Raw genomic sequence first — 25,159 nt, 5'->3', positions numbered from 1 at the left:
ACCACAGTAAATCTAAGTTGATATCCATCACCACATATAGTTACAAATTTTTTTCTTATGCTAAGAACTTTTAAGAGCTACTCTTTTTAGCAATTTTCAAATATATAACACACTATTATTAACTGTAGTCACCATGCTGTACATTACATCTCCTGAACTTATTTTATAACTCGAAGTTTGTATCTTTTGACCACCTTTACCCAGTACATGTACTTTCTATTTTTTTGGTAGTGGCCATCCTAATGGATGTGAGGTGATATCTCATTGTAGTTTTGATTTGCGTTTTTCTAGTGATTAGTGATGTTGAGCATCTTTTCCATTTATATATATTTTTTCAAGAAATATCTATTCAGATCTTTTGCACATTTTTTAATCTGGTTATTTGTGGGGTTTTTGTTGAATTGTAGGAGTTCTTTGTATATTCTGGATATTTGCCTCTTGTCAGATATATGACACATTTATTTTCTCTCATTCCACGGGTTGCCTTTCACTCTATTGATTGTTTCCCTTAATGTGGAGAAGTTTTTAAGTTTGGTACAGTCTCATTTGTCTATTTTTGCTCATGATACTAGATACAATGTATTAAGATCATGAAAATTTGTTAAAAATATGACTAGTGATTATCTTGCTTCATTTACTCTCTACAATATTTTGTTCAGTTATTGCTATTAAAATTGTAAGTTCATTATAACAATACTACATATTTAAGATTCTGATGGCAATCAAAAATTTTATTTTAATGGTTAATTTTTTTTCTAGAGTCAGCTTAGTCAATGTAATAATGCCCTGGAGAACTCTGAAGAACTGCTAGAATTTGCAACACGGTCATTAGATATAAAGGAGACTGAAGAATTTTCAAAGGTACAAAAAAAAAAAATCAACCAAAAAATCTAAACTAAGCCACTTACAAAGGAAAGTTTTGATTTTAAAAAAATCGTATTTTCCCTTTTAACTTTGGACTTAGTCTAAAAAACATAAAGTCTAAAAGGAATATAAAGTCTAGTTTTGACTTACTTTCTCTGAGCTGATTGGGAAACATCATCACTTGATGCAGATGAGCACTGCAACTTAGTGAGATCTTGATACTAAAGTTCTTATTAATGTTCCACCTTTTATCTTAAGAAATGGAATGTTTTATTAAAATATGAAAATGTAGGTTCCTTATTTAGGAGAATGTTTGGTATGAAAATATGAACAGTAGAACAAAAAGACTGTTAATGTTTTAACCTAGGTTCTGGTGTTTAAGAGATTTTGAATTCTAGTTTCTAGTTTTTATTTTTACATAGAGGAGTTTTCCAATGATTACCAATTAATCAAATCTGTTATATTTTATATACAATAAGGGTGTAGAATATATTAAAAATGGTGTGAAATGGTATAGCTAATGGTATTTTGCTATATAATTAGCAAAATATAGACTAGTAATCTTATCAAGCTAAAATATTTTAATTTGATGTTATTTTTCTTGGTCTTCATGGACAAACTGCATTAGTGTTAGAAAGGTGGCTTTATAATCAATTTGTGTCCACCTAATGTTTTCATTTTTATGATTTTTCTGTGAACTTGAAAGTAGAAAAATCTTTCTTGAGAAGGTAACATTTGTTGGCTTATATTACTACATTTTGAAAATGAACTCTAAAAACTAATTTCTTTTAACAAAATTAATCAAAACAAAAATTATTTTTCTATAAATTAGTGAGCTAATTAATTATTGAATTTGGAGGTGGGTTGTGAGGAAATTCATCTTTGCATATGGTAGTACTTACTATATAAAGCAATTATGAGGGAAATGTATCATACTTTAAGGTACTTAAAAAATATAGATATGTCACCTATTTAGAGAGTATATATATATATATATATATATATATATATATATATATGATAACCTCAAATATCTAGAACATAGCCAAATACATGCAGAAAGCAAAAGATGTCTGAGTCCTCAAAATCAGTGTCACAGAGTTCATGGGCAAGAGTCATATCCTCTATTCAATAGCCTCAGAATCTGTTGGCTATTAATATGTACCTGGTACTAAAATTTTTAGTTTTTTTCTTTCTGTTTCCTAGCTTTCAAGAGTTCCCTTATAGTGGCTGGAGCAGCTGTTAATGACAAGGCACAGTCATAGCAGCAGGAATTAATAGCTGAGAGCCTGAGAATGAGGAACAAGACGGGAAAACTATAACATGTGTGCACAAGTACTCAAAGATAACTTGCATTCAGTTGCATTTAAATAGGGATTGATGCTTGGAAAAACTCTGATAAAAGTTTGTTTTTTCCAAGTTTCTCTTTTCATTCACATTTGAGTCCTTCTCTGCCTTCCTCTCAAAGGCTATCATTCTCCCTTTCTCTCTCCTTTTTCTTCTTTCCAGCTTTGTTAATTAAAACTTGTTCCCAGCTATTTGCAAATTAGAAAGGTTTTGATAAAATAAATCACATTGTGGTTTAAATATATTCTTAATGTGCCAGTTGGCTTATCTTATAGTTTTGGTTTTGTCTTCCTGCATTTTGCAGTATTGCTTAATAGCTTAAACCATTTAGAGATGTGGTGAAATAAATTGTCAGTGTTTCCTAGCCAGAAATCTAAGTTTCTTATTTTAAAAAAATGTTTAACTGAGAGTTGCTTGCAATTATTTTCTGAGTATATCCAAAGAGGATCCAGATAAGGGTTTGATTCCAAGTCAGAACCTAAGTTCACTTTCCTAGCCAGCTGCATGGTTAATAGGCTTGCCCCAAACACCTAATTGCTGAAAGAACAGGAAAAGATGACTTTGAAGATTAACTGTTGGACTAGCAGTATATTGCCAGATATTTGGAAAAAGAAGTTCTTCTAAGGTATACTGTTTACAAATGTCCCATATTAAACTGATTAAAACCAATTAATATGAATAGTTCCTGGGGACAAAAGAAATCATAGGCTAAAATCCAAACCATTAATCTTTTTTAGACTTTGCTATCTTTAAAAAAAGAATTTTAAGTACTGATATTTAAATGATCACATTGTTGTACTTCAATATGAAAATTGAATATGAAGCTATGCTATTTACCAGTAAAAATAGCACAAGTGGAAAAAGATTTTAGAACATTCACATTTATTTAGACCAGGGGTGGGCAAACTTTTTGACTTGAGGGCCACAATGGGTTCTTAAACTGGACCGGAGGGCCAGAACAAAAGCATGGATGGAGTGTTTGTGTGAACTAATATAAATTCAAAGTAAACATCATTACATAAAAGGGTACGGTCTTTTATTTCAATAGTTTTATTCATTTCAAACGGGCCGGATCCGACCCGCGGGCCGTAGTTTGCCCATGGCTGATTTAGACTGTTAGAAGTTTAGTTGACAATAAATATATGCAGAAAGATCACCAGCAAATGAGATCTGATCACTAACTTTATTTCTGGATGGATAAGTAGCCAAAACCCACCAAACCTGGGTTCTCTGCTAATAGCTGGCCTGCATGACACTGCTTGGACCCTTTGCCAAAATTAATATCCCTATCTTTCCCTACCCCCTGAATCTATAACTTGAATTATACTTATGAAGAGCTGAGTCTGTGGGACAATTTCCAAGTCAATATAACTAACCAGCCATTTTATCACAATCTTGCCACACATAACCCACTTCTTAGACTAGAAAGGATGGAATGGTTACCTGTCCAGGTGCCTACAATGAAATGAAATGTACAGATTAAGGCAAAAAGGAAATAATATCTTCTACATTTGCTCACAGATGAAAAAGGAGAATGGGTTTTGTGTAATTCCCACTTCTGATGCACAATCATTGGAATATTGTTCAGTGAGTGTCAGGCTCTGACCACTGGGAGGAGCAAATAAGGAGAGGGATGGAAGCTCCCCAGTATTTCCAAGGGAGCAGAAGCTGCTTCTGTGGGCCAACCTAAATATTTGTTAAGAATAGCGCAAGCTACAATTTTCCCCCTCTACTTGAGTGTTTATGTTCTATAAAAATGTAGTCTATTATATAAATGTCCTTAGTCATAGAACAGATGTGAGCAGTACTATATTCAAAGTTTATTTCAAGTTATTTACTATGACTTCGTGAATGTGTTTTTTAAAAATAGTTCTTTTTATAAACATTTATATTGAAATTATAAAGCTTCTAGGGTGCCCGGCTAGCTCAGTCGGTAGAGCATGAGACTCTTAAAGCTTCTAATGTATGGAAGCAACTGGTATGCAGTGTTATTTTCTTTGAAAGTTGGTATTTTTGCCTAAGGAAAAATAGCATTTTGAAACTACCTCTTTTCACTCTCTGTAACTGAGTCTCCTTCATTTCCCAAATTATTTTCTTAATATGGTATTTGGGGGGTGAGGGTAGACGTCTCAATTATCCTATCTAATAAAAGAGAAACATGGTAATTAGCTGTACCTCTGCTACCCTTCCCATTGGCTAATCAGGGCGATATGCAAATTAACTGCCAGCCAAGATGGTGGCCAGCAGCCAGGCAGCTTGAAGCAAACATGAGGCTTGCTTGCTTCAATGATGGAGGACTCCAACGTTCCCTGCCTGCCGCTGCCGGCCTCTGAGCTTGCAGTTTGAAACATTGTTACAAATATAGAAGCTAAACAAAACCCCAGAAACCTGCTTTCAGCCAGCCCGGATCTCAGAGCTGGAATTGAAACAGTGTTTCGATTATAGAACCCAAACAAACCAGATACCTGCTTTCAGCAGTGAGGCCTAAGAGCTGGAGCCAAGCCTCAGAGCTAAAGCTGGCCCAGAATAAAACAAAGAAAAAGAAAAAAAGGAGCAGTTGGGAGCTTCAGTCACCCGCCAGCCTGAAAACAGTCCTCAGCCCCTCACCCAGACTGGCCAGGCACCCCAGTGGGGACCCCCACCCTGAAGGGTGTGTGACCAGCTGCAAACAGCCATCATCCCCTCACCCAGGCTTGCCAGGCACCCCAGTGGGGACCCCCACCCTGATCCAGGACACCCTTCAGGGCAAACCAGCCGGCCCCCACCCACGCACCAGGCCTCTATCCTATATAATAAAAGGGTAATATGCCTCCCAGCACCGGGATCAGTGGAGCCGCGAGGCCTCCCGGCACCGGGATCAGCGTGACGGGGCAGCGCCCAAACCCCCGGATCGCCCTGCGGCTTTGTGTGTGACAGTGGGCGGGACCACAACCTCCCTATCCGCCCTGCTGTATTCGTGACAGGGGAAGGCGCCCCAACCCCCTGATCAGCCCTGCTCTGTTCCTGATAGGGGGGAGCTCCCCAACCCCCTGATCGCCCTGCGGCTCTGTGTGTGACAGGGCGCGGTGCCCCAACCCCCTGATCGGCCCTGCTCTGTGTGTGACAGGGTGTGGTGCCCCAACCGCCCCACCCCCCCACGGGCCCTGCTCTGTGTGTGACGGGGTAAAGCCAAAACCTCCCCATCGGCCCTGCCCTGAGTGTGAGAGTGGCGGTGCCCCAACCCCCTGATTGGCCCTGCTCTGTGGGTGATAGAGGGCGGCGCCCCAACCGCCCCCCACGGGCCCTGCTCTGTGTGTGACGGGGTAGAGCCATAACCTCCCCATTGGCCCTGCCCTGAGTGTGACAGGGTGCGGCGCCCCAACCCCCTGATCCGCCCTGCTCTGTGTGTGACGGGGCGGTGCCCCAACTCCCCTATCGGCCCTACTCTGTGTGTGACAGGGGGGAGCTCCCCAACCCCCTGATCAACCCTGCTCTGTGCGTGACAGGGTACGGAGCCCCAACCCCCCTGATTGGCCCTGCTCTGTGCGTGACAGGGGGTGGCGCCACAACCTCCCCATCGACCCTGCCTTGAGTGTGACGGGGCAGTGCCCCAACCCCCCAATCGGCCCTACCCTGAGCGTGACTGAGGGTGGCATCGCAACCTCCCGATCCGCCCTGCTCTGTGCATGACAGGGGGCGGCGCCCCAACTCCCCAATCAGCCCTGCTCTGAGCCCGACCAGGGGCTGCACCTAGGGATTGGGCCTGCCCTCTGCCACCCAGGAACAGGCCTAAGCCAGCAGGTCGTTATCTCCTGAGGGGTCCCAGACTGCGAGAGGGCACAGGCCATGCTGAGGGACCCCCCTCCCCCCCGAGTGCACAAATTTTTGTGCACCGGGCCTCTAGTATATTATAAAAAAGTATTGAAAAGGTATTAAATATTTGCCCCTTATACATTTTCAGATTGTCTCAAGGAAACATTACAAAATTATCTGTCCCAAATCTAGTAGGAAATTTTGAAGTATAAAACAATGGGAACATGTAGATAAGACTGGAAACGTTTCTCAGTGTTGTGTGGCATTCAGATTTTACTAGGAATTCTATTGGGATTTACCGCAAATCAAAATAAGGATAAATCCTCTCAGACAAATACCAGTTTTGACATCTGGCTTTAGCTAGATTCATCCTTTTGACAGGATTAATGTATTTTTCTCTCAGCAATTATAATTCAGAAATAGATATATTCTTATTTTGGTTCCTGATTATCAGTGCTCTCTGATTTTTTTTTAGTGCTCTCTGATTTTAACTAACTCTTTGCCGCCTCTTTTCCATTTCAGCCCATATTTCAGAAAATTATATTGTTAGAATGCTTAATTTATTTTGGATAATTTTTAAAAGTTATCTACATATAAGATGGCTTAGGATGGACTTTCAGGGTTGGAAGATATCTTAGTGCTCATCATTTTATATATGAGATAAATGAGTCCTAATAGAGTTAACTAACTTGCTAGTTAATATGATGGGCTGAAACTCAGATCTCTTAAACTTTGGTCATTGCTTCTTATTTTTTGCTGATGAGTTAAAACAATCTCTGCTGATTGGGAAGAAATTTTGAAATCTCAAATTTTTTTCTGTTTGGGAAAATGATTCATTGAGTACAATAAGCAAGGCCTAAAACTTCTTTTAACTGTGTTTAGAATATACTATTCAATTTAGCTGCTCCATAAATAGAATTATTTTAGAGTACTTTGCTTCTAACATCTATCTATCTATATAAAAGCACTAGAGGCCAGGTGCACAAATTTTTGTGCACTCGCGGGGGGGAGGGGGGTCCCTCAGCCCGGCCTGTGCCCTCTCGCAGTCTGGGACCCCTCGGGAGATAACGACCTGCTGGCTTAGGCCTGCTCCTGGGTGGCAGAGGGCAGGCCCAATCCCTAGGTGCAGCCCCTGGTCGGGCTCAGAGCAGGGCTGATTGGGGAGTTGGGGTGCCGCCCCCTGTCATGCATAGAGCAGTGCGGATCGGGAGGTTGGGATGCCACCCTCAGTCATTGTACAGAATAACTTTTCAACCTTCTTGCATTTACACAGTGAATGTGCTATAAAATTTGAACCTAAATAAAAGAAGAAGCACTGAGTCTCCAGCTTTACCAAATGGGTATAAATCAGTAGTTTTTAACCAACAGTTTTTCCTAAGTTACCTGGCTTTTTATCTGTTCATTTCTGGTTTGTCACTAACAGCCAAGTACATTAAATAAAACGAAAGCTTTGTATGCATGTGTACATGTGTACACTTGCACACACTAAAAATGGCACCTTATTAATTAAGTAACACTAGAAACAAAATTGAATAATTAGGGTCAGTTTAAAAAACTGTGATGGTCTTTATATTGTTGGGTTATTTGAGAGTGACTGGTTAGTAATATTCCTTTAACCAAGTTCTAAACCATTTGGGAAATAAGATAAAACAATAAAGCTGATAAGAGGCCAAATATTGTTAAAATGGTATTGGAGAATTTGGCTTATATCAATGGGCAAACTTTCCTAATTGTAGAAATAGGTTTACCCACGTAGGTATGGTCAATATGGGGGCTACCTCACGTGTCTGTGGGGGTAGCCTGTTTCAGTGAAACTTACTGCATCAAGGGAAAGAACAGAATATATATATGTTCTCTTTGGGCAAGCAAGCTGCCAGAAAAAGGGAAAGGTGCTGAGCTACTTGTATCTGGTGTCTCCTTTCAAAGCCAGTCAGTCAGATTGGGTCATTGCACCTCCCCAGGAGAAATGAGGGAGCAGAGAGGCTAAGGGATAATGCCAGTGGAGCTTCTCTGTACGTGAAGAAACATCAACTACAGAGAAGAGTCTCCTCTTCCCATTGGCATTTATATTAAAAGCTTTGGTTTGTAACGCTAGCTGTAATGACGACACCTAAAAAAAAACACACACACAAAAAAACCAATGTAATTGACCACCATAACATTTCTTATTCTAGTAACAAAATAGTGTCATGATTTAAGCAACATATTATAGATGTCACAGCATTGGGATGTCTGGTGCAGAATGTGGAGCTTAAAAAGGGTCTTTAGAAACAGTAAGGACCCAAATCCCTTAATAAAGAAATAGAATGATTAGTATACAAGATCACAGGATTGATTATGATAGTCCTGGAACTGCATCATATGCTGATCTAAATTGCAGTTTTGTTCTTTTGTGTAGAAAGGTTTCATACCAGAATATTCTAGGATGGGTTTAAAAATGACTGTTAGTATGAACAATGTTAAAACTGAAGATGAGGGGCAACAGAAGCTTTGTTACACATATTTAATGTTCATTTACATTTAATAATTATTAAGTATTGCTGTGCGCTAAGTTTTATGCTAGAGACTGGGGATGGAGTGTCAAGTAACATATGATCTTCAATGGATATATCATTAAACACTCTGGTCAATATGGGAAAAAAAGTTTGTTGGATATATTGCATGTGAATGTAGAGGGGATAACAGTTTTTACTTGTATTTTTCTGGGACTGTCACCAAATAATAGCTGTGTCCCCTTCCTAAACTTATGCTAACATTCTAAAAAAACAAATAAGGAAGGAAGGAAGGGAAGGAGGGAGAAAGGGGGAGAGAGAGAGAGAGAGAGAGAGAGAGAGAGAGAGAAGAAAAGAGATCTTAATGTAGAATAGGTTTCAGTTTAAGTTGGAGCTTCTATGAATTCATCTGAGGGAAAGACCCCATTGCTCCAAGTATTTTTCCTCTGAATTTTTGCCATTAGAACTTAACTCTTTGCGGGGTGGGGGGGGGGGCGGGGGGGGGGGATGTAGAACTGCAGCCTAGTTTTATATGTTAGCAGGCAAGCTCTCAGAATACAGTCTTTGCCCAGTGAAGGCATATAGAGAAAACTTGGAACAATGATTATGAAGTGGTGAAAGAGATCTCTGAAGAAAAATTGGAGAGCAGATTTGAAATATGTAAGAAAACCATCAGAATGTATAGAAATGGGTGCCCAGGAAGGAGAGTGGTGGTTCTAGTGGAAGAGTGACTGACTGAATGAAAGTGGAGGTGTGTTATGGTAATCTTAAGGTAAGAAAAAACATTTGTAGTCATCTGGTTTTAGTTGGAAGTGTTTGTTTTCCCACCTTTTAAGGTGTTGTATATGGGGTCTAGATTTTCTACTGTAATTCTAACATCACATTATGCAAGCTGATGCAAACTGTACAAATTTCCTATAATTTATGTTTTGGTGAATATGAACTAATCTGTTCCAGGGTTTATATCCTAACTTTTCTTGCATGTCACTGCCATTGAAACTTGCATGAAAAGCACTAACTGCCTTCTTTCTCTCCTCCCTGATCTGCTCCAAGGCTGCCAGACAGATCAAGGATAGGTATGGAATAAAACCTACATTTTTATTTGTGTTGATATTGAAATCAGAAATGAAATTCAAGAACAGTTTCTTGCTAGACTCTTAGTTAAAACAAAAATACCTAAATGTCAAATACAAAAAAAAAAATGTCTTCTGCATATTTTCAGTAATAAGCAATATGTTAGCAAGATTTTTTAAAAACATAGTTGTGGACAATTATGTACTACCAAAAGAATTTCATTTCTGGTATAATATAGTTAGTTTTAGTACTAGTTTTACTACAATTCTTAATTGACTACGCTAATGGTGGGGAACCAATTTGAATAATTAAAAAAATATTCCTGGAATGCATTTTTTGTTCTTAAATTTTATATGTGTGTCTTATTTTCTGAGAAGTCACAGCATTTTAGATCATCTTCAGGAGCTAAAGCTCTCTCACTGCTCTCCTGGTTAACACCTTTGTGTTCTCGTTTCATCCTGTTCCTGGTGCCATCTCTTTCTCTTTCTAATGCCACTACTACCAGTTTATGGGAAGAGAATATTAAAGAAAATAATGAAAGACTCTAGTTTATAAGGTCTCTCTCATTGGCAGAGTCAGGATTAAGAAAGGAAGCTGAGTACTTGCTATAATGAATACACTAAAAGGCTAAAGGAGCTGCTGGCATTTTGGATTGGGTTACCACAAGAGGGATGGCTCTGATCTGCCTGGCTAGTCACTGACCATTGACTCCAGTGAGGTGATCACTTAGGTTTCTTCATTGGAGGATTATGAGATTCTCTGAAAGGCACAGCTCTTCACATCCCCACTCTGAATCCTAGGTGAAATTATTCTTCATCAGATAATTTAAAAACTATTCATTGTAGGTTGTGTGAAAACCAGTGTCTCTGTTGTTAGTCTTGGCTGAAGACTTTAATTCTGGGTTTCTCTCATGGCTGTTTATTTGACTAAGGCAAGATTCACATGACAGTCATAGCATTTTTAGCACAAATACTAATTTTTATATTTTTTGTAAATTTTGTATCCGGGATTGGTTAAAAACATGGATCATTGTTATAAATCCTAAATGTAGAAAGGAGATTAGGAGAGTTTGAAGGTGAAAATATTGGTGTTTGAGGATTGGATGCTAGGTAGTGTTTTGGATAAGATAGTTTGGGGTTGTGTTTGTTGGAATTCACTGTGAGCGATCCTTCTTCCCACCCTGGCTAGATTATTCTTCTATTTAGCCACCTGTTCCACTAAATTGTGCTCTGGTCCCTGATTATCTGGGTTAGAAGTCACTGCCTAATCAGGCTTTGGGCTGTCCAAAGTCTTTGTGAGAGACCTTGCAATATCCTCCCTTGTTCTTCTCCTAGGAATCTCTATGGTTTTGTGCTTCCTGGAATTCTGTCCTTACCCCTCACCATCCAGATTTGTTTGTCAGGATTCAATGTTATGATCAGTGTTCACGGCTGAATATATTCTTCAGTGAAACTTGACCTCTTTTCCTCTTCTTCTAAGCCAACTTGTTGGCTTGATTTCATCAGTATCCAAGGGATCTCAGAAGTCAGAGTTTCTTTTTTTGGCCAGAGCAAACTCCATTTATTTGTTTGTTTTGTTTTGCTTTTCAGAGCCTATAATGTTTTTTTAGGCTGCCCACAAAATGTTTACTTCTTACCTAAGGAACACTTCTGGGTTTGGGTTTAATTTTTTAAGCTTGATTTTTAGTTTCATAATGTCCGGTTTCTCTGATACAGTTTTTAGGTGCTTCTAGGAAGCAAGCTTCTAGAATTCCATTATTGCTGTTCATAATATGAAAACAGAGGGTCATAATAAAATATTTTTACTAAGTGAAGAAAGGATTATCCCCTTATATGAGGTTGAAAGTGGTATTTTAAGGAAGAGTGTGTAACATAATCTGAGCAAGGAATCAAATATATGAAAATGAAAGTATCTGTGAGAACTCAGTATTTATCATTTGGTATGACACAAGTTGTAGAATAATGGAGTGACAGGAAACACTAAAGACAGAAATGAGAAGATGATAAATAGCAGATCTCTTTACAGAGCACTGGTATACATGTCTGGGTGCTTAGTAATGTTGGAAGATGATTTTTTGAGGTATATTGCGGGAGTTACTGGTTCTTGAAGGAAAGGGGTCATGAAAGGAAGAGTTGTTAATTAGGTAGGTAGTTTGAGGAAATTAAAAGTGTCCATCTGTATGTTTTGCAGTTACTTTATTTTTGCAAAAATAAAATGGAGAAGTGTGAGCCTTGTATTCAGCTTTATTATTAGAAATAAATCAAAGTCAGGGTGAATAAAAACATTTGTAATGACATAGATCCTATAATATAATTATCTATGGATTTCACATTATTAGTTGGGGCTTTGAGGCACAATTGTTTAAATGTATTCAGTTTAAAAATAAAATGTTCAGTCTTTTGAAAGATTATAGCATTGTTGTACATCTAACTTGATTTATGGAGACTGAAATTTTCATTGACTAGAAAATGAAGGTAATTATTCTTGTTTTTTTAGGCTTTGATAGACCTTTCTATTGGTTTTTGGGAGAACATTCTTTTTCTTTGAGGCCTTAGTGATTAAATCAAGTTTTGCAGGTAAAGTTTCAGAATTAAATTTCCTAAAATACTTTCAGATATTTTTTTCTCAAAAGTTCAAAAAATGCATTTTAATAATCAGGTTTAGAAGCAACTAAGTAGGTTCAAACCCATTCATTGATTCTGTGGGCATTTACTAAGTACCTATCTGAATATAGCTCTCTCAGAGTCTTCAAATCAAAAGATACTTCGGGCTGTAAAGAACAAAGTATGTAAGACTTAGCCTTTGTTCTTAACTCCTTATTGATGTCATCTGAAATTTTATTATTGAGAACCAGCCGCTTAAAGTAGTATGTGAGAAACTCAGTGTTATGACTGGAGTTCAGTAAGTGTGAATTCCCTTCTCCATAAATTGTATTTAAGCATAACACTTTTTTCTTGATAAATAGATCAGTTAACTTTGTTTCTAAATAAAGTGATTACTTTCCTAGTTTTAAAAATAACTGGATACAGCAACAGTTAGACATTTTTCATCCTAAAATGACTGACTACAGCAACAAGTTTGGTATCTTTTAAATCATTGATTTGTAGAGTAGATTTGGCAGATCTGAATGACTAGGCATGCTATTCTCTTTGTTCCTCCAGCTCTGTTCCTCTCCCAAATTGTGTACTAGGGGGACAACACTCATGAATATTAACTTTTGTATTATTCTTTGACAAAAGATACTATGTGATACTTGTGGAAATTTATTGTAATATGAAAAACTGAAATTTGAAACAAAATGAAAAATTAATAGAATATAATTTTTTTAAATATAGTTTTTAATATATATTTTAAAAATATATTTTTATTGATTTCAGAGAGGACGGGAGAGGGGGAGAGAGATAGAAACATCCATGATGAGAGAAAATCATTGATCGGCTGCCTCCTGCACACCCCACACTGGGGATCAAGCCCACAACCTGGGCATGGGACTGGGAATAGAATTGTGAACTCCTGGTTCATAGGTCGACGCTCAAACACTGAGCTACGCCGGCCGGGCCAGAACATGATAATTTCTTTTCTTCCCAGTTTTAATTGACAGAACAGGTTTCCCATACTGTGGATTAAATGAGGTCTGGTATGGCTTCTTTCTTTTTTTGTTTTTGTTTTTTTTTGTACCACATTCATCTAATATTTCTTGAACTCCTGCTATTTCTGTGTGTGGTTTCACAGTGGTGTTTCTCCTGTATCCTTCCATGTAGCTGATGTTGACAATCAGAGTGACACCTACTAGTGATTTCACTTCTCTCCTTTCTCATCTATGGCCTGTCCTTAGCCACTACCAAGCTATCCAGTATTTGGTCAATGTACCTCTACTCTTATTTGAGGACACATGGAATAGCTGTTACTACTAGGGAGAATGTTTGAATCAGGGTATATGTACAGATCATCATTTGGCATATGAAAAGGAGTGAGGCTGGCATCAGGAAGTCGGTAAGCTTGAGTGTACAGAGATTTAGATGGCTGTTGGGTCTGTTAAAGATGATTTATACTGAATATTTGTCTCTTGTGATACTTGTATTTGAATGCAGTTTTATAAAACTGGCTGGTGGAAAGTGTCTTTAAATTTAAAAACACTTTACAGTTTTTTTTATTTAGTTAATTTTCAAAGACTAAGCAAATTTCTATTTAGTTGGGTTATCTTTGTTAAAATTTCTGAAATCACTAGAGTGAAATCATTTCTATTCATTTTATAAATTAAATATATGATACTTCCCATTCTTTTATTTTTAAAAGTATGTTTGTATTTGCTGCAGAGTAACAATGGCTTCAGCCTTTCGCCTTTCTTTGAAACCAAAGGTCAGTGACAACATGACTCATTTAATGGTGGATTTTTCTCAGGAAAGACAGATGTTGCAGACTTTGAAGTTTTTGCCAGGTGAGTAAGCGTACATATTACATGTAAATTCTGTATTTTAAAAACCTAATATGCAAATCAACCGAACGGTGGAACAACCATTCGCTATGATGTGCACTGACCACCAGAGGGCAGATGCTCAATGCAGGAACTGCCCCCTAATGGTCAGTGTGCTCCCACAGGAGGAGCACCGCTCAGCCAGAGGCTGGGCTCACAGCTGGCGAGTGCAGCGGTGGTGGCAGGAGCCTCTCCCACCTCTGCTGCAGGCAGGCAGTAAGGAGCGAGGCGTACTGGACTACAAGAGCCCCAGACTGCGAAAGGGATGTCTGACTGCTGGCTTAGGCCCAATCCCTTGGGGGATCGGGTCTAAGCTGGCAGGCGGAAATCCCCCAAAGGGTCCTGGACTGCAAGAGGGTGCAGGCTGGGCTGAGGGATGCCCCCACCCCCAGTGCACAAATCTCATGCACAGGGCCTCTAGTTTATATATAAAAATATATTTTCTGCAAGATGTTTCTGTATAAATATTGGAATGTAAATATTAAAGAAATATAGTATAAGTTTTTTCATTCTAGGAATAATTAAATTTGCTAGACTTTATTTTTAGAGAATTATTTTACTGGTAGTTAAAATTCCATTTTTAAGAATCCCATTAAGGGATATATTTTATTGTTAGTTTGACACAGCAGTACACCACAATGTAATGCACTGGATCCTGCACACAGACTTCTTAGATTTTAATCCTGGCTGCTACTTACTTGCTATAATCTCTTGCTAATTCCAGGAAATTTTTCATTGATTCTTTGGGTTTTCTCCATAGATAATCATGTCATCAGCAAACAAAGACAGTTATATTTCTTCCTCTGTAATCTATATACCTTTTACTTCCTTTTCTTGTCTTACTGCATTTACTAAAACTTTCAATACACTGTTAGATAGCAGTGTCACTAAAACTTTTTTCAGTGACAAAATGTTTAAATATAATACCTGCACAGTTTCACACATTTCAGACACATTCGTATCAGTGGAGGATCACATTCTCCAATTCGCTTGTTGATATGTAAATGAAACATCTGTTAATGTTGAGGATCTATGGAAAAATCTCTTTTATGGAAAAGAGGTTGATTCATGTTCATACATGTTAATTGTTGCTCATTTATCCCTATTTATTTTGATGATTCAGAAAACTGAAAAACACTTTAAAGTTCATAAGTATTTGGGGACTGAGGAGTTCATTTTTGTTTAGTGTGAGGAATTACAATTATTTTATAAACAAAGATTTTTAAAATACATTGAAAATATTTTGAATTATTTTAATTATTGGAGTTAAAGCAAGTTATTTTCTCAATAGTGATTTAATTTATAGCCTACAGCTGTTTGAAATAGATTAAAAGTACATGTTGAGAAGTAACAAGTAATTCTTGATTCTTTATTATTAGCATGTTTGAATTGCTTTTTGCCAACTAGGATTTAATAAACTTTGAATAAGTCTATGAAAAAACTTTTAAACATGAATTTTTAAACAGAGCTTTGAAAAATATATTGTATTTATAGGATATCTCTTCTCTTAGCCTGATTCAATTGAATAGTTCAAAAGCAACATGAAAACCATAGTTTGAATGACAGACATAAATATTGGATTAGTACTAGAATAAATTAGCCTTTTTCTTTTTTCTTCAGTCCCCAAAGCTCCAGAGATAGATCCAGTAGAGTGTTTGGTGGCTGACAATGCTGTAACAGTAACTTGGAGAATGCCAGAAGAAGATAATAAGATTGATCATTTTATACTGGAATATAGGAAAACTAATTTTGATGGACTTCCACGTGTAAAGGATGAGCGATGCTGGGACATAATTGATAATATTAAGGGTACTGAATATACACTTTCAGGTAAAATGACTGCATTTCATGAATCTTTCTCAGAAAATAAATGTAATTAAGAAAATATTTTTAGTTACTTTAAAAGATAACGTTAAGTTTCTTTAGCCGATTTTTTATGTATTCATTATAGAAGTGAATTTCTCTTCCATAATTTAAATTACTTCTGGATATTTGCAACCTGGTAAAACAATGTATGTAGAACAAGCATGAAGGGATGTTCTGGAAACAATATTTCAGAGTAACATTTAATTTTTACCTTGGTTTTCTATCATCCAAAAAACTGTCAACTTTCTAGATGTACACACAGAACCACAAATATTATTGCCTTTAATCCTTTTAGGATTACCTTCACAGTAATACTTAGAGTAGAACTGTGACTTGGTATTAGAAATTTGTTTGTTAGCCTTTTCAAAGTCTTTAAAAAGGTATCTCTATATATAGGGGACCTTGGGTATTTGAAATGACCTAATGTTGCCTGAGTTAGTAAATGCTTCTTATGGATGATCAATAACATTAGTAACTTTACCATTATTGAACACTGAACATTTGTCAGAAGCCAGGCTGAAATGTATTACATAGTACATCTCAAATAACCAGTATAATAACATCTCATTTACTATGTAGAATTATGAGGTTGGTTTTATTATTTCTGTTTTACAGATTCAAAACTGTAGCTCTGTTATGTTGTTGAAAGTCCCACAGCTAGTAATTTTTAGACTATTTTAATTTAGACATGACTAACTTCAGAGTTTTGCTATTAATCCATATGCTTCACTTTTCTTTAAATTTATATTTCACAAAAAATGACAGTGTTGCCCTAACCGGTTTGTTTCAGTGGATAGCGTCAGCCTGCGGACTGAAGGGTCCCAGGTTCAATTCCGGTCAAGGGCATGTACCTTGGTTGCGGGCACATCCCCAGTAGGGGATATGCAGGAGGCAGCTGATCGATGTTTCTTTCTCATCGATATTTTAACTCTCTATCCCTCTCCCTTCCTCTCTGTAAAAAATCAATAAAATATATTTTTAAAAAATGACAGTGTTTCATAAATATAAAATTCCTTAGGGAGTTTACTTTCTAGAAATTGAATGTTATTTTAAATTCCAGCTTCTGTCCTTGAATGCAACATTACTTTTAATGAGGCTTGACAGAATCTCTTATCACTATGTTTTAAAAAATTCATTGATAAACTGTATAACTTATTTATTTTGAAGAAAACAATAGATAAATCATTATTCCTCTGATTTCATGCATTACTACTGTTTTAACATAAATTTATAATCTTCCTGAGTAAAGAGAAAGTTTCACAAAGGGAAAAATGTCTGTCTGAAGGTTCATACTCCTACTTTTAGAGTAGATTCCTTTACTTTTCATATCTGAAAACCATTTTCATTTTTTCAGGTTTAAGGTTTGATTCAAAGTATATGAATTTCAGAGTACGAGCTTGTAACAAAGCTGTGGCTGGAGAGTGTTCTGACCCAGTGACTCTGGAGACCAAAGGTAAGGTCAGTAGCTATGTATGTAGCATCTGGATTTATCTGAGGCATGGTTCTGTCCCTCCTCCCCCGACCCGGAATTCCCAACAATAGGAATTTTAAGATGGAGAAATTAGAACTATAGTAGTGGTTTCATTAGTTTTTACTTTATCATGGTATTCAGATAGGTAAAATAGACTGAGATGATAGTGTTATATTCTCAGGTGGGTGCTTAGTTTACCAATTTCAGTTTAGTATAAATACATAAACATCATTGAGATGTGTCCAGTGTTTTCTCACAGTTGGAGCCGGTCTTTTTTAAAAACAAACAACTATACAGTATTATCCCTTTTACCTTAGCCTCTATGACTCAGTTGAGGTCCCATAAAAGGAATAGCATATGTGTGTGTGTGTGTGTGTGTGTGTGTGTGAGAGAGAGAGAGAGAGAGAGAGAGAGAGAGAGAGAGAGAGAGAGAGAGGGAGGATTACACCCCTGGGACTGAAACCCATGTCTTTTCATTTGGATGCTGTGGTATTTGGTAAGTCTGGTCTCTCTGGTGACTTGGAGGTGATACCTTTTCTGCCACTATTTACTCCATCCTTCTCCATCATATGACACATTAGAGAACTGCCTGAGGATTTTTTACTTTCTTTTTTTAAATTATTTTTTTTAAACCAGCCTTCCCATTTTAACAAGTAACTGAGAATTGATGGCACCTTTGAGTTAGATCCACTTTTTCATTCTCTCAAAAATGTGAATGCCCTTACATGCATTAAATTACCTAATAGCTAATACAGAGGTTAACCCTGTTTATATATATATATATTTTATGGACTTTAGTGAGAGGAAGGAAAAGGGAGAGAGAAATAGAAACATTCTATATAATAAAAACATAATATGCAAATTGTCCCCTCCACTGGGAGTTCGTCCAGGAGTTTGACCAGGGGGTGGGACCTGCCGGGGGAAGGGAGGGAGGCCCCAGCCTCTGCAGTGGCAGCCAGCGGCAGGTGGGGGAGGCGAGGGAGGGAGTATCCTGCTGGCATTTCGTGCACTGGGCCTCTAGTCAATGAGAGATAATCATCGGTTGCTGAAAACCTGGGCATGTGCCCTGACCAGGAATCGAGCCATGACCATCTGGTTCATGGGTTGATGTTCAACCACTGAGCCATACCAACTGGGCAACCCTGTTTTCTTTTCTTTTTTAAAATATATCTTATTGATTTTTTACAGAGAGGAAGGGAAAGGGATAGAGTTAGAAACATCGATCAGCTGCCTCCTGCACACCCCCTACTGGGGATGTGCCCACAACTAAGGTACATGCCCTTGACCGGAATCAAACCTGGGACCTTTCAGTCCACAGGCTGATGCTCTATCCGCTGAGCCAAACCAGCTAGGGCAACCCTGTTTTCTTAAGGCAGTTCATTCTTTGTAGTGCAGTGTCTCAATTTTGCTTAATCCTAACTTTTTAGTAACCTATCTATTAAGGCATTCTAGTTCCATTTTTACTGAAAAGCTGAATTATTTTTTCCTTTTGTAAGTTCATGTCTGCTCCCATGGAGATTTTGAAAGCTATTAACTTACTTGCATAGCATGACAATTACTTGAAGTGGTTATGGTCAGTAAATTTGTATTTAGAATATTGTATAAATAAAGACTCCAAGGAACAATGGATCAGTTGCAAGGTTGAAATTAAAGTGCTCTTTATAGAACAATAGAGGATAAAAGGATTCTTGATTCTAGGTAAACATTAGGCTTTCTATATTTTGTATATACAGTGTTAAAAAAAATTGGGTAGGAAAATAATGTGATGCTAGTTGTGCTTCAGAAAGTGGGAATGTGCTTCATTTTTACAAAATTGAAATGTTTTTTATAGCACTTAATTTCAGTTTGGATAGCTCATCATCCCATTTGAACCTGAGAGTTGAAGATACCTGTGTAGAGTGGGATCCTACTGGAGGAAAAGGCCAAGAAAGTAAAGTTAAAGGAAAAGAGAACAAGGGCAGGTAAGTTAGTTCTTTAAATCTGTTGATTCTTATTTGACAGTAATTTATACTGTAATGAAATTCTTATTCTGTATATCAATATGGTTTGTGATATGTTAGTAACATGAAAGTGAAACATATAATATTGTTGGTCAGTCCTTGAATTTGTCACTAACATTTTCATTACTTTTTCTTAGTTTCTTTCCTAGTTCTCTTCTTACTTACACATTTTTATTTCACTATCCCATTTCTTTAAATTTATATTTATAACAACTTGAAGTGCTTAGAGAGAAGTTCCTAGTAGTAGTTCCTAAATTTTAGATCACCAGTCTTACCTGAAAGTCTGCCTTGAATGGCAGTTTTTAGCATGCACAACCCCAGTGCCTTGCCCCCCATCAGCAAACTTATAAACCAGAGGCTTGGGACCTTTAGTTGTTGCTAGACTTATTTAGAGTCTCAAAGTATGGGGCCTCTTTCTTTTTTAACAGAGGAAATTTTTCCTCTAACTGAAATAAGGTAATGTCACTGTAAGTTACAACAGCAAATAAAAAAAAAAAGAATTTCCTCATCAGACTTCTCACCTGATTTTATTATAAGCTGTTAAATTTAAGTCATAAAGCACTCTTAACAGTTGCCCATTTTTATCTGACAGTGCCTCTGTTACTTCACTGAAGAAACATACAAGGTGATGATCTTTGTCTAGTTCTAGGACTTAGTACATTTAGCTTGGCTGAATAACTTCAATTTTTTTCCTTTAACCAATAAGCAGAAGCCATTGCAGTAGCCTTCATAAGCTAAAATATTGCTCTGTGTAGACTGTCTGTATTAGTAGCTTATGTTTTGAATTTACACCCTTAATGTGTGCTGAATATTTAGATTACATTGTATATGATAACAAAATAAACTCTGCTTAAAGTCTTTCTTGAATTATTTTCCCTCATCTGGTTTTTTTCTGCATTTACTTATACCTAGCATCTTTCTTGTTGTGCTATATTTAGTATATCTAACTTCACAGCTTTGCTTTTATTTGTATTTGACACGAGGCAGGTTTGAGGTGTTCTGTATTTTATAATAATCATGCAGTTTTTTAAAGCATCGGGATGAAAAGTAAAGGTTATAAAGTGAAATTATTAGGAAAGTACCAAAAAGATGAATCAATTCAAATTGCACAAGTAATAATGTGCTAATTGGAAGATCCACATATCTTTATCAGAAACCAAAATGTATCCTCTTTTCAAAATTACCTTCCTCTTTTTTTCTAGTTTACTCACTCATTGGCAAAAGTGATTTCATAGTTAGTATATTGTAAATTGTAAAATGCTGCTAGATTTAGTAGTCTATAAAGTTTCATTTGGTCACCTGAAGATTTTTTGAATGCTTATGTTTAGAATTTCATATCATATTATTTTTTCTTTCTCCCTTCCCTCCTTTTAAGAGTATTTTCTATGTAGGCTACTTCTGGAATATTATATACATTTATTCCTTCCATAAATATTTGTTCACTCTAGGATGTCAGCTGGATATTTTGGGGTTTATAGAGATAACCACTGTCTCTGCCTTCAAGAAAATGTCCCTGACTTAAGTAGATGAGAGATATATCTATATACAAATACTGTAACAATAATACAAGTGGAGAGTGTGTGTAATGGTAAGTGGGAATAAAGGAATTTACGGGAAGAAAGAGGTTCTGATCTGCCAAGTGCTGGAGTGGTCAATTAGGACACCGAGCCAAACTGAAAGTAACAATCAAGCCTTTTATTCACTGACTATAATCCTGTAAACAAGAGGCCACAAAGGAAAGGCTGCTAGCTCCCCAGTGCTCCATTTTTCCCAACAGAATGAGGTGAGGGTCAGGTAAATCAGAGCAGATCATAGATGGTGGATATCATCTATCTTCTAAGAAAGCCCCAAACAAATGACTCATCCTGTTGTTAATGGACCTGAGGCCAAGAAGATGGAAGAATGGGAAAGGTTAGATATAGAAAAGTATTGAGACAGAGGGGAGCAAAGTGACATTACACCCTCATCCCTGTCCCCTTCTTGTAGGTCCCTGCAGAGGCAGTGGAAAGGGTCTCTGCTGAGGATCCCCACCAATTAGGGGATCTCTGAATAGAGGTGCCTAAGCTAGGAATGCAGATATGCATATGAGTGGGGGTAGGGGCAGGGGATTGCAACTCCTGCAGAAACTGCCGTGAGCTGGATAGTGCTCTCTAGGGGTGAGAGGGCTAGAAAAGCAAAATTGGGACCAAATCAAGAACCTGAAATGCCAAACTGAGTTGTGTAGGCAGTAAGTAAGTACTGGAAAATTTTAAAGTAGGAGAATCACAGTTACATTTATCTGGTAACAGTGAACAAAGTGAATTGGGTAGCAAAGAGATGGTTCGGAAGCTGGTAAAACAATCCAGAGCAGAGGTAACAAAGAGCCTTAATTCAGATAGTTAAAGAGATTGGGGGGCATGTTTAACATTAATAGCTGTTGTACTTCTTGCAAAAATGTACTTTGGGTCAGAAGTCTGGAATGCTATGGAGGCAGAGTTCTTGTTTAACTTTTCTCTGAAATTTAAACTGCAATTCTCAGTAGTTACGTCTGTTTTTCTTTTTCCATGCCTTCATTTCTTTACTACTGGTAAGTTATAAATTCTTTGTTTTTAAATGCAGTGATTCAGTATTATTGAAATTTTAAACATCTTTGGGATTTGATTTATTTTAAGTTGTTGAGAGTTAGTGAAAGGTCTAATACTGTCCAGTTTATCATACAATGTAATCTGATGTAAGGGAGGTCAGGTTGGATCTTGTCCATTATAGTAGGAGAAATGCTTTTTAATACTTGACATTATCCTGTGCGTGGATTTGGGAAATTGCTGTTTCATTTTTTTAAAAATATATTTTATTGATTTCTTACAGAGAGGAAGGGAGGGGGATAGGGTTAGAAACATCGATGAGAGAAAAACATCGATCAGCTCCCTCCTGCACACCCCCTATTTGGAATGTGCCTGCAACCAAGGTACATGCCCTAGACCGGACTCGAACGTGGGACTTTTCAGTCCGCAGGCCAACGCTCTATCCACTGAGCCAAACTGGCTAGGGCACTGTTTCACTTTTTAAGAAGAAAAGATCCAGAACAAGAATATATACTTCTTTAGTTTTTATTGTAATACGCTTATTTTTGCCTTTGCTTCTATTTAAATTTAACTGCAAGAAATGTAAACTATAAAAGCTCTTATCTTGAGTTCTTTTTCTCCCCTTTGTATCTGATTTCATTTTGGCATTGTTTCTTATTTCAACTGTGTATTCTTTGTGTAAGCCTTGCTCAGTCTGCATGATATTAGTGTTTTTGGCTTGCTTTGTGTTGATGACTTCTTATACGTGAGTGTTTATCATTGACAACTCTTTGTAATAATCATGTAAAATTAAATGGTGCTATTTGTGCAACATAATTTTTAAAACTTTCCAAAGTTTCCTTTCGTAATTTGTAATTTTAGTTTATGAAACATTTACATCGAATATATGTTTTTCTTTTCGTTCCTCTTTATGTAGAAGTGGGACACCATCCCCCAAACGGACATCTGTAGGCTCCAGGCCACCTGCAGTAAGAGGCAGCAGAGATCGTTTTACTGGGGAATCATACACAGTGCTGGGTAGGGTAAATACAGTTCTTCATTATCTTATATTAAAGGTCTCACAGTCATCCTGGTGGACTGTCTACTCACCGAGAGCTGGAGTGATTGCCTCTGGTGAATGAATCTTTGCTGAAGTTTCTCCCTCTTGAAGCCTAATTACTTTGACAAGTTTTCAAATTGTCTTATTATTGATATGTTTAAAACACTTAATTTTACATAGTGCTGCACATATAGGTATAACTCTTAAGGGGATAATAAGAAGGAAAAGTTCTGAAGCTTTTTATATTCAGAAAAATTAGTTAATAAGAAATATATAAGTAAAATGTTAACATCCTGAATCAGATTTTTGTGCCATTTTATGGGACAAGAGATAGGTACAAATCTCTGTGACTCACAAGGAAGAGGTAAGAGTCAAATTTGCCTTCTGGTCTTTTGCAGGAGACACTGCTATTGAAAGCGGACAACATTATTGGGAGGTCAAGGCCCAGAAGGATTGTAAATCCTATAGTGTGGGAGTAGCATACAAGACTTTGGGGAAATTTGACCAATTAGGAAAAACAAACACTAGTTGGTGTATTCATGTCAACAACTGGCTACAAAACACATTTGCAGCAAAGCATAATAACAAAGTCAAAGCCTTGGATGTTACTGTTCCTGAGAGAATAGGTGTATTCTGTGATTTTGATGGGGGTAAGTTTACTGATTTTTCTCACAATTCATTTCACCATAGTTGCTTATATTTCAGCACTTTTCACTGGTAATCATCTATAGAGAATTTCCATTAACATTGTGGTAAGGATATTTTGACCTCTCAGGATTTATTTGATCATAAGCATAATTTCAGCTCCAGAATTATCTGGAAAGGTGTGTGATGTCTGCCTGCAGCCCTACAGAAGCACTCGTCTATAATATACTAATTTAGTCTGAAAGGAAAAATTTGCTAATTTTAGTCTTAAAGCTAAACTTTATTTTGTCCATTTTAATTCCTTCTTACCTTGTTTTATTACCTATAAAGAGTGGTGGAGTCAGATTTTTCTAGTTGGGGTAGACCTTAGTAATTACCCAGTATATCTACTAAACAGTGTAAAATCCGTTTTACATTATCTCTGCAAGCAATTGCCACTTCTGTGCTTGATGAACCTTCTTATGTGAAGTTTATGTCTTAGAAGGCAGCCTCTTTCATTGTTAGATAGCACTTGGTTAGAAGGTTTTACTTAAATTGACTCGCTTTGTCTTCTAATAACTTCTGAGACTATTGCTCTTAAATTTTGTCATCTTAAGAAATACAGAATTAACCCTAACCGGTTTTGCTCAGTGGATAGAGCATCAGCCTGCAGACTCAAGGGTCCCAGGTTTGACTCCTGTCAGGGGCATATACCTTGGTTGCAGGCACATCCCCAGTAGGGGGTGTGCAGGAGGCAGCTGATCAATGTTTTTCTCTCATCGATGTTTCTAACTCTCTATCCCTCTCCCTTCCTCTCTGTAAAAAAATCAATAAAATATATTTAAAAGAAATACAGAATTATGTTCCCTAATTCACATTTATAAGATAATCCTTATTTACTTAAAAACTATTAATACTGCTGCTTTTTCCCTGTTTTTCCCAGATTATACATTCTCTGACCATTAGTCATTCCTCTTAATTTTTTTAAACCCTAATTGCCTATGGTTGTATATTATATCAATACATTTCTTTTAAAGATTGATTCTTAAAGTAGTACACACAACTTCTGGCCATCATAGGGCAGTGATTTGACAGCATAGTTTCTAGCACTCTGTCATTTTTGTTTATTTAAAAAATTTTTTCACTGTAGCCGGTTTGGCTCAGTATGAGCCTGCTGACTGAAGGGTCCCGGTTTGATTCTGGTCAAGGTCACATGCCTAGGTTGCCGGCTCAATCCCCAGTGTGTGTGTGTGTGGGGGGGGGGGGGGGGCGGGGGGTGTCAGGCTGGAGGCAGCCAATCAATTATTCTCTCTCATCATTGATGTTTCTCTCTCCCTCTCCCTTCCTCTCTGAAATTAATAAAAATATATTTAAAAATTAAAATAAATAAATAATTTCCCCCCAATTACAGTTTACATTAAACATTATTTTGTATCAGTTTCAGGTATACAGCATAGTGGCCAGACAGTCACATACCCTACAAAGTGTTCCCCCCAATATTTCCAGTTCCCAACTGGCACCATACAATTATTATAACACTAGAGGCCCATGCATG

At 37.2% G+C, this 25,159-nt stretch overlaps 1 protein-coding gene across 14 annotated transcripts in view; it reads left to right on the top strand.

The window, feature by feature from the left end:
• The window catches only part of FSD1L (fibronectin type III and SPRY domain containing 1 like), a 96,125-nt gene that overhangs the window by 16,286 nt on the left and 54,680 nt on the right, over positions 1 to 25,159 (top strand). For 8 of the 14 annotated variants that reach the window (XR_004971191.1, XR_004971192.1, XM_036330127.1 and 5 more), the window contains 9 exons: positions 760 to 861; positions 9,549 to 9,571; positions 13,886 to 14,007; positions 15,664 to 15,873; positions 17,264 to 17,362; positions 19,212 to 19,341; positions 19,973 to 20,005; positions 22,858 to 22,958; positions 23,379 to 23,630. Coding sequence is in view for 12 of the 14 variants with exons in the window: in XM_036330127.1 (XP_036186020.1) it covers positions 760 to 861; positions 9,549 to 9,571; positions 13,886 to 14,007; positions 15,664 to 15,873; positions 17,264 to 17,362; positions 19,212 to 19,341; positions 19,973 to 20,005; positions 22,858 to 22,958; positions 23,379 to 23,630 (1,072 nt within the window). In the remaining 2 variants the exon portion in view is untranslated. Of the gene's footprint in view, positions 1 to 759; positions 862 to 9,548; positions 9,572 to 13,885; positions 14,008 to 15,663; positions 15,874 to 17,263; positions 17,363 to 19,211; positions 19,342 to 19,972; positions 20,006 to 22,857; positions 22,959 to 23,378; positions 23,631 to 25,159 lie in introns of those variants that run through there. The other 6 variants (XM_036330125.1, XM_036330135.1, XM_036330126.1 and 3 more) reach the window with 5 other exon arrangements.

Source organism: Myotis myotis, unplaced genomic scaffold (genome assembly GCF_014108235.1).
Source record: "Myotis myotis isolate mMyoMyo1 unplaced genomic scaffold, mMyoMyo1.p scaffold_m19_p_12, whole genome shotgun sequence".
Lineage (NCBI taxonomy): Eukaryota > Metazoa > Chordata > Mammalia > Chiroptera > Vespertilionidae > Myotis > Myotis myotis.
Note: the sequence above shows the minus strand (reverse complement) of the source record. Positions and strands in the feature narration are given on the sequence as shown.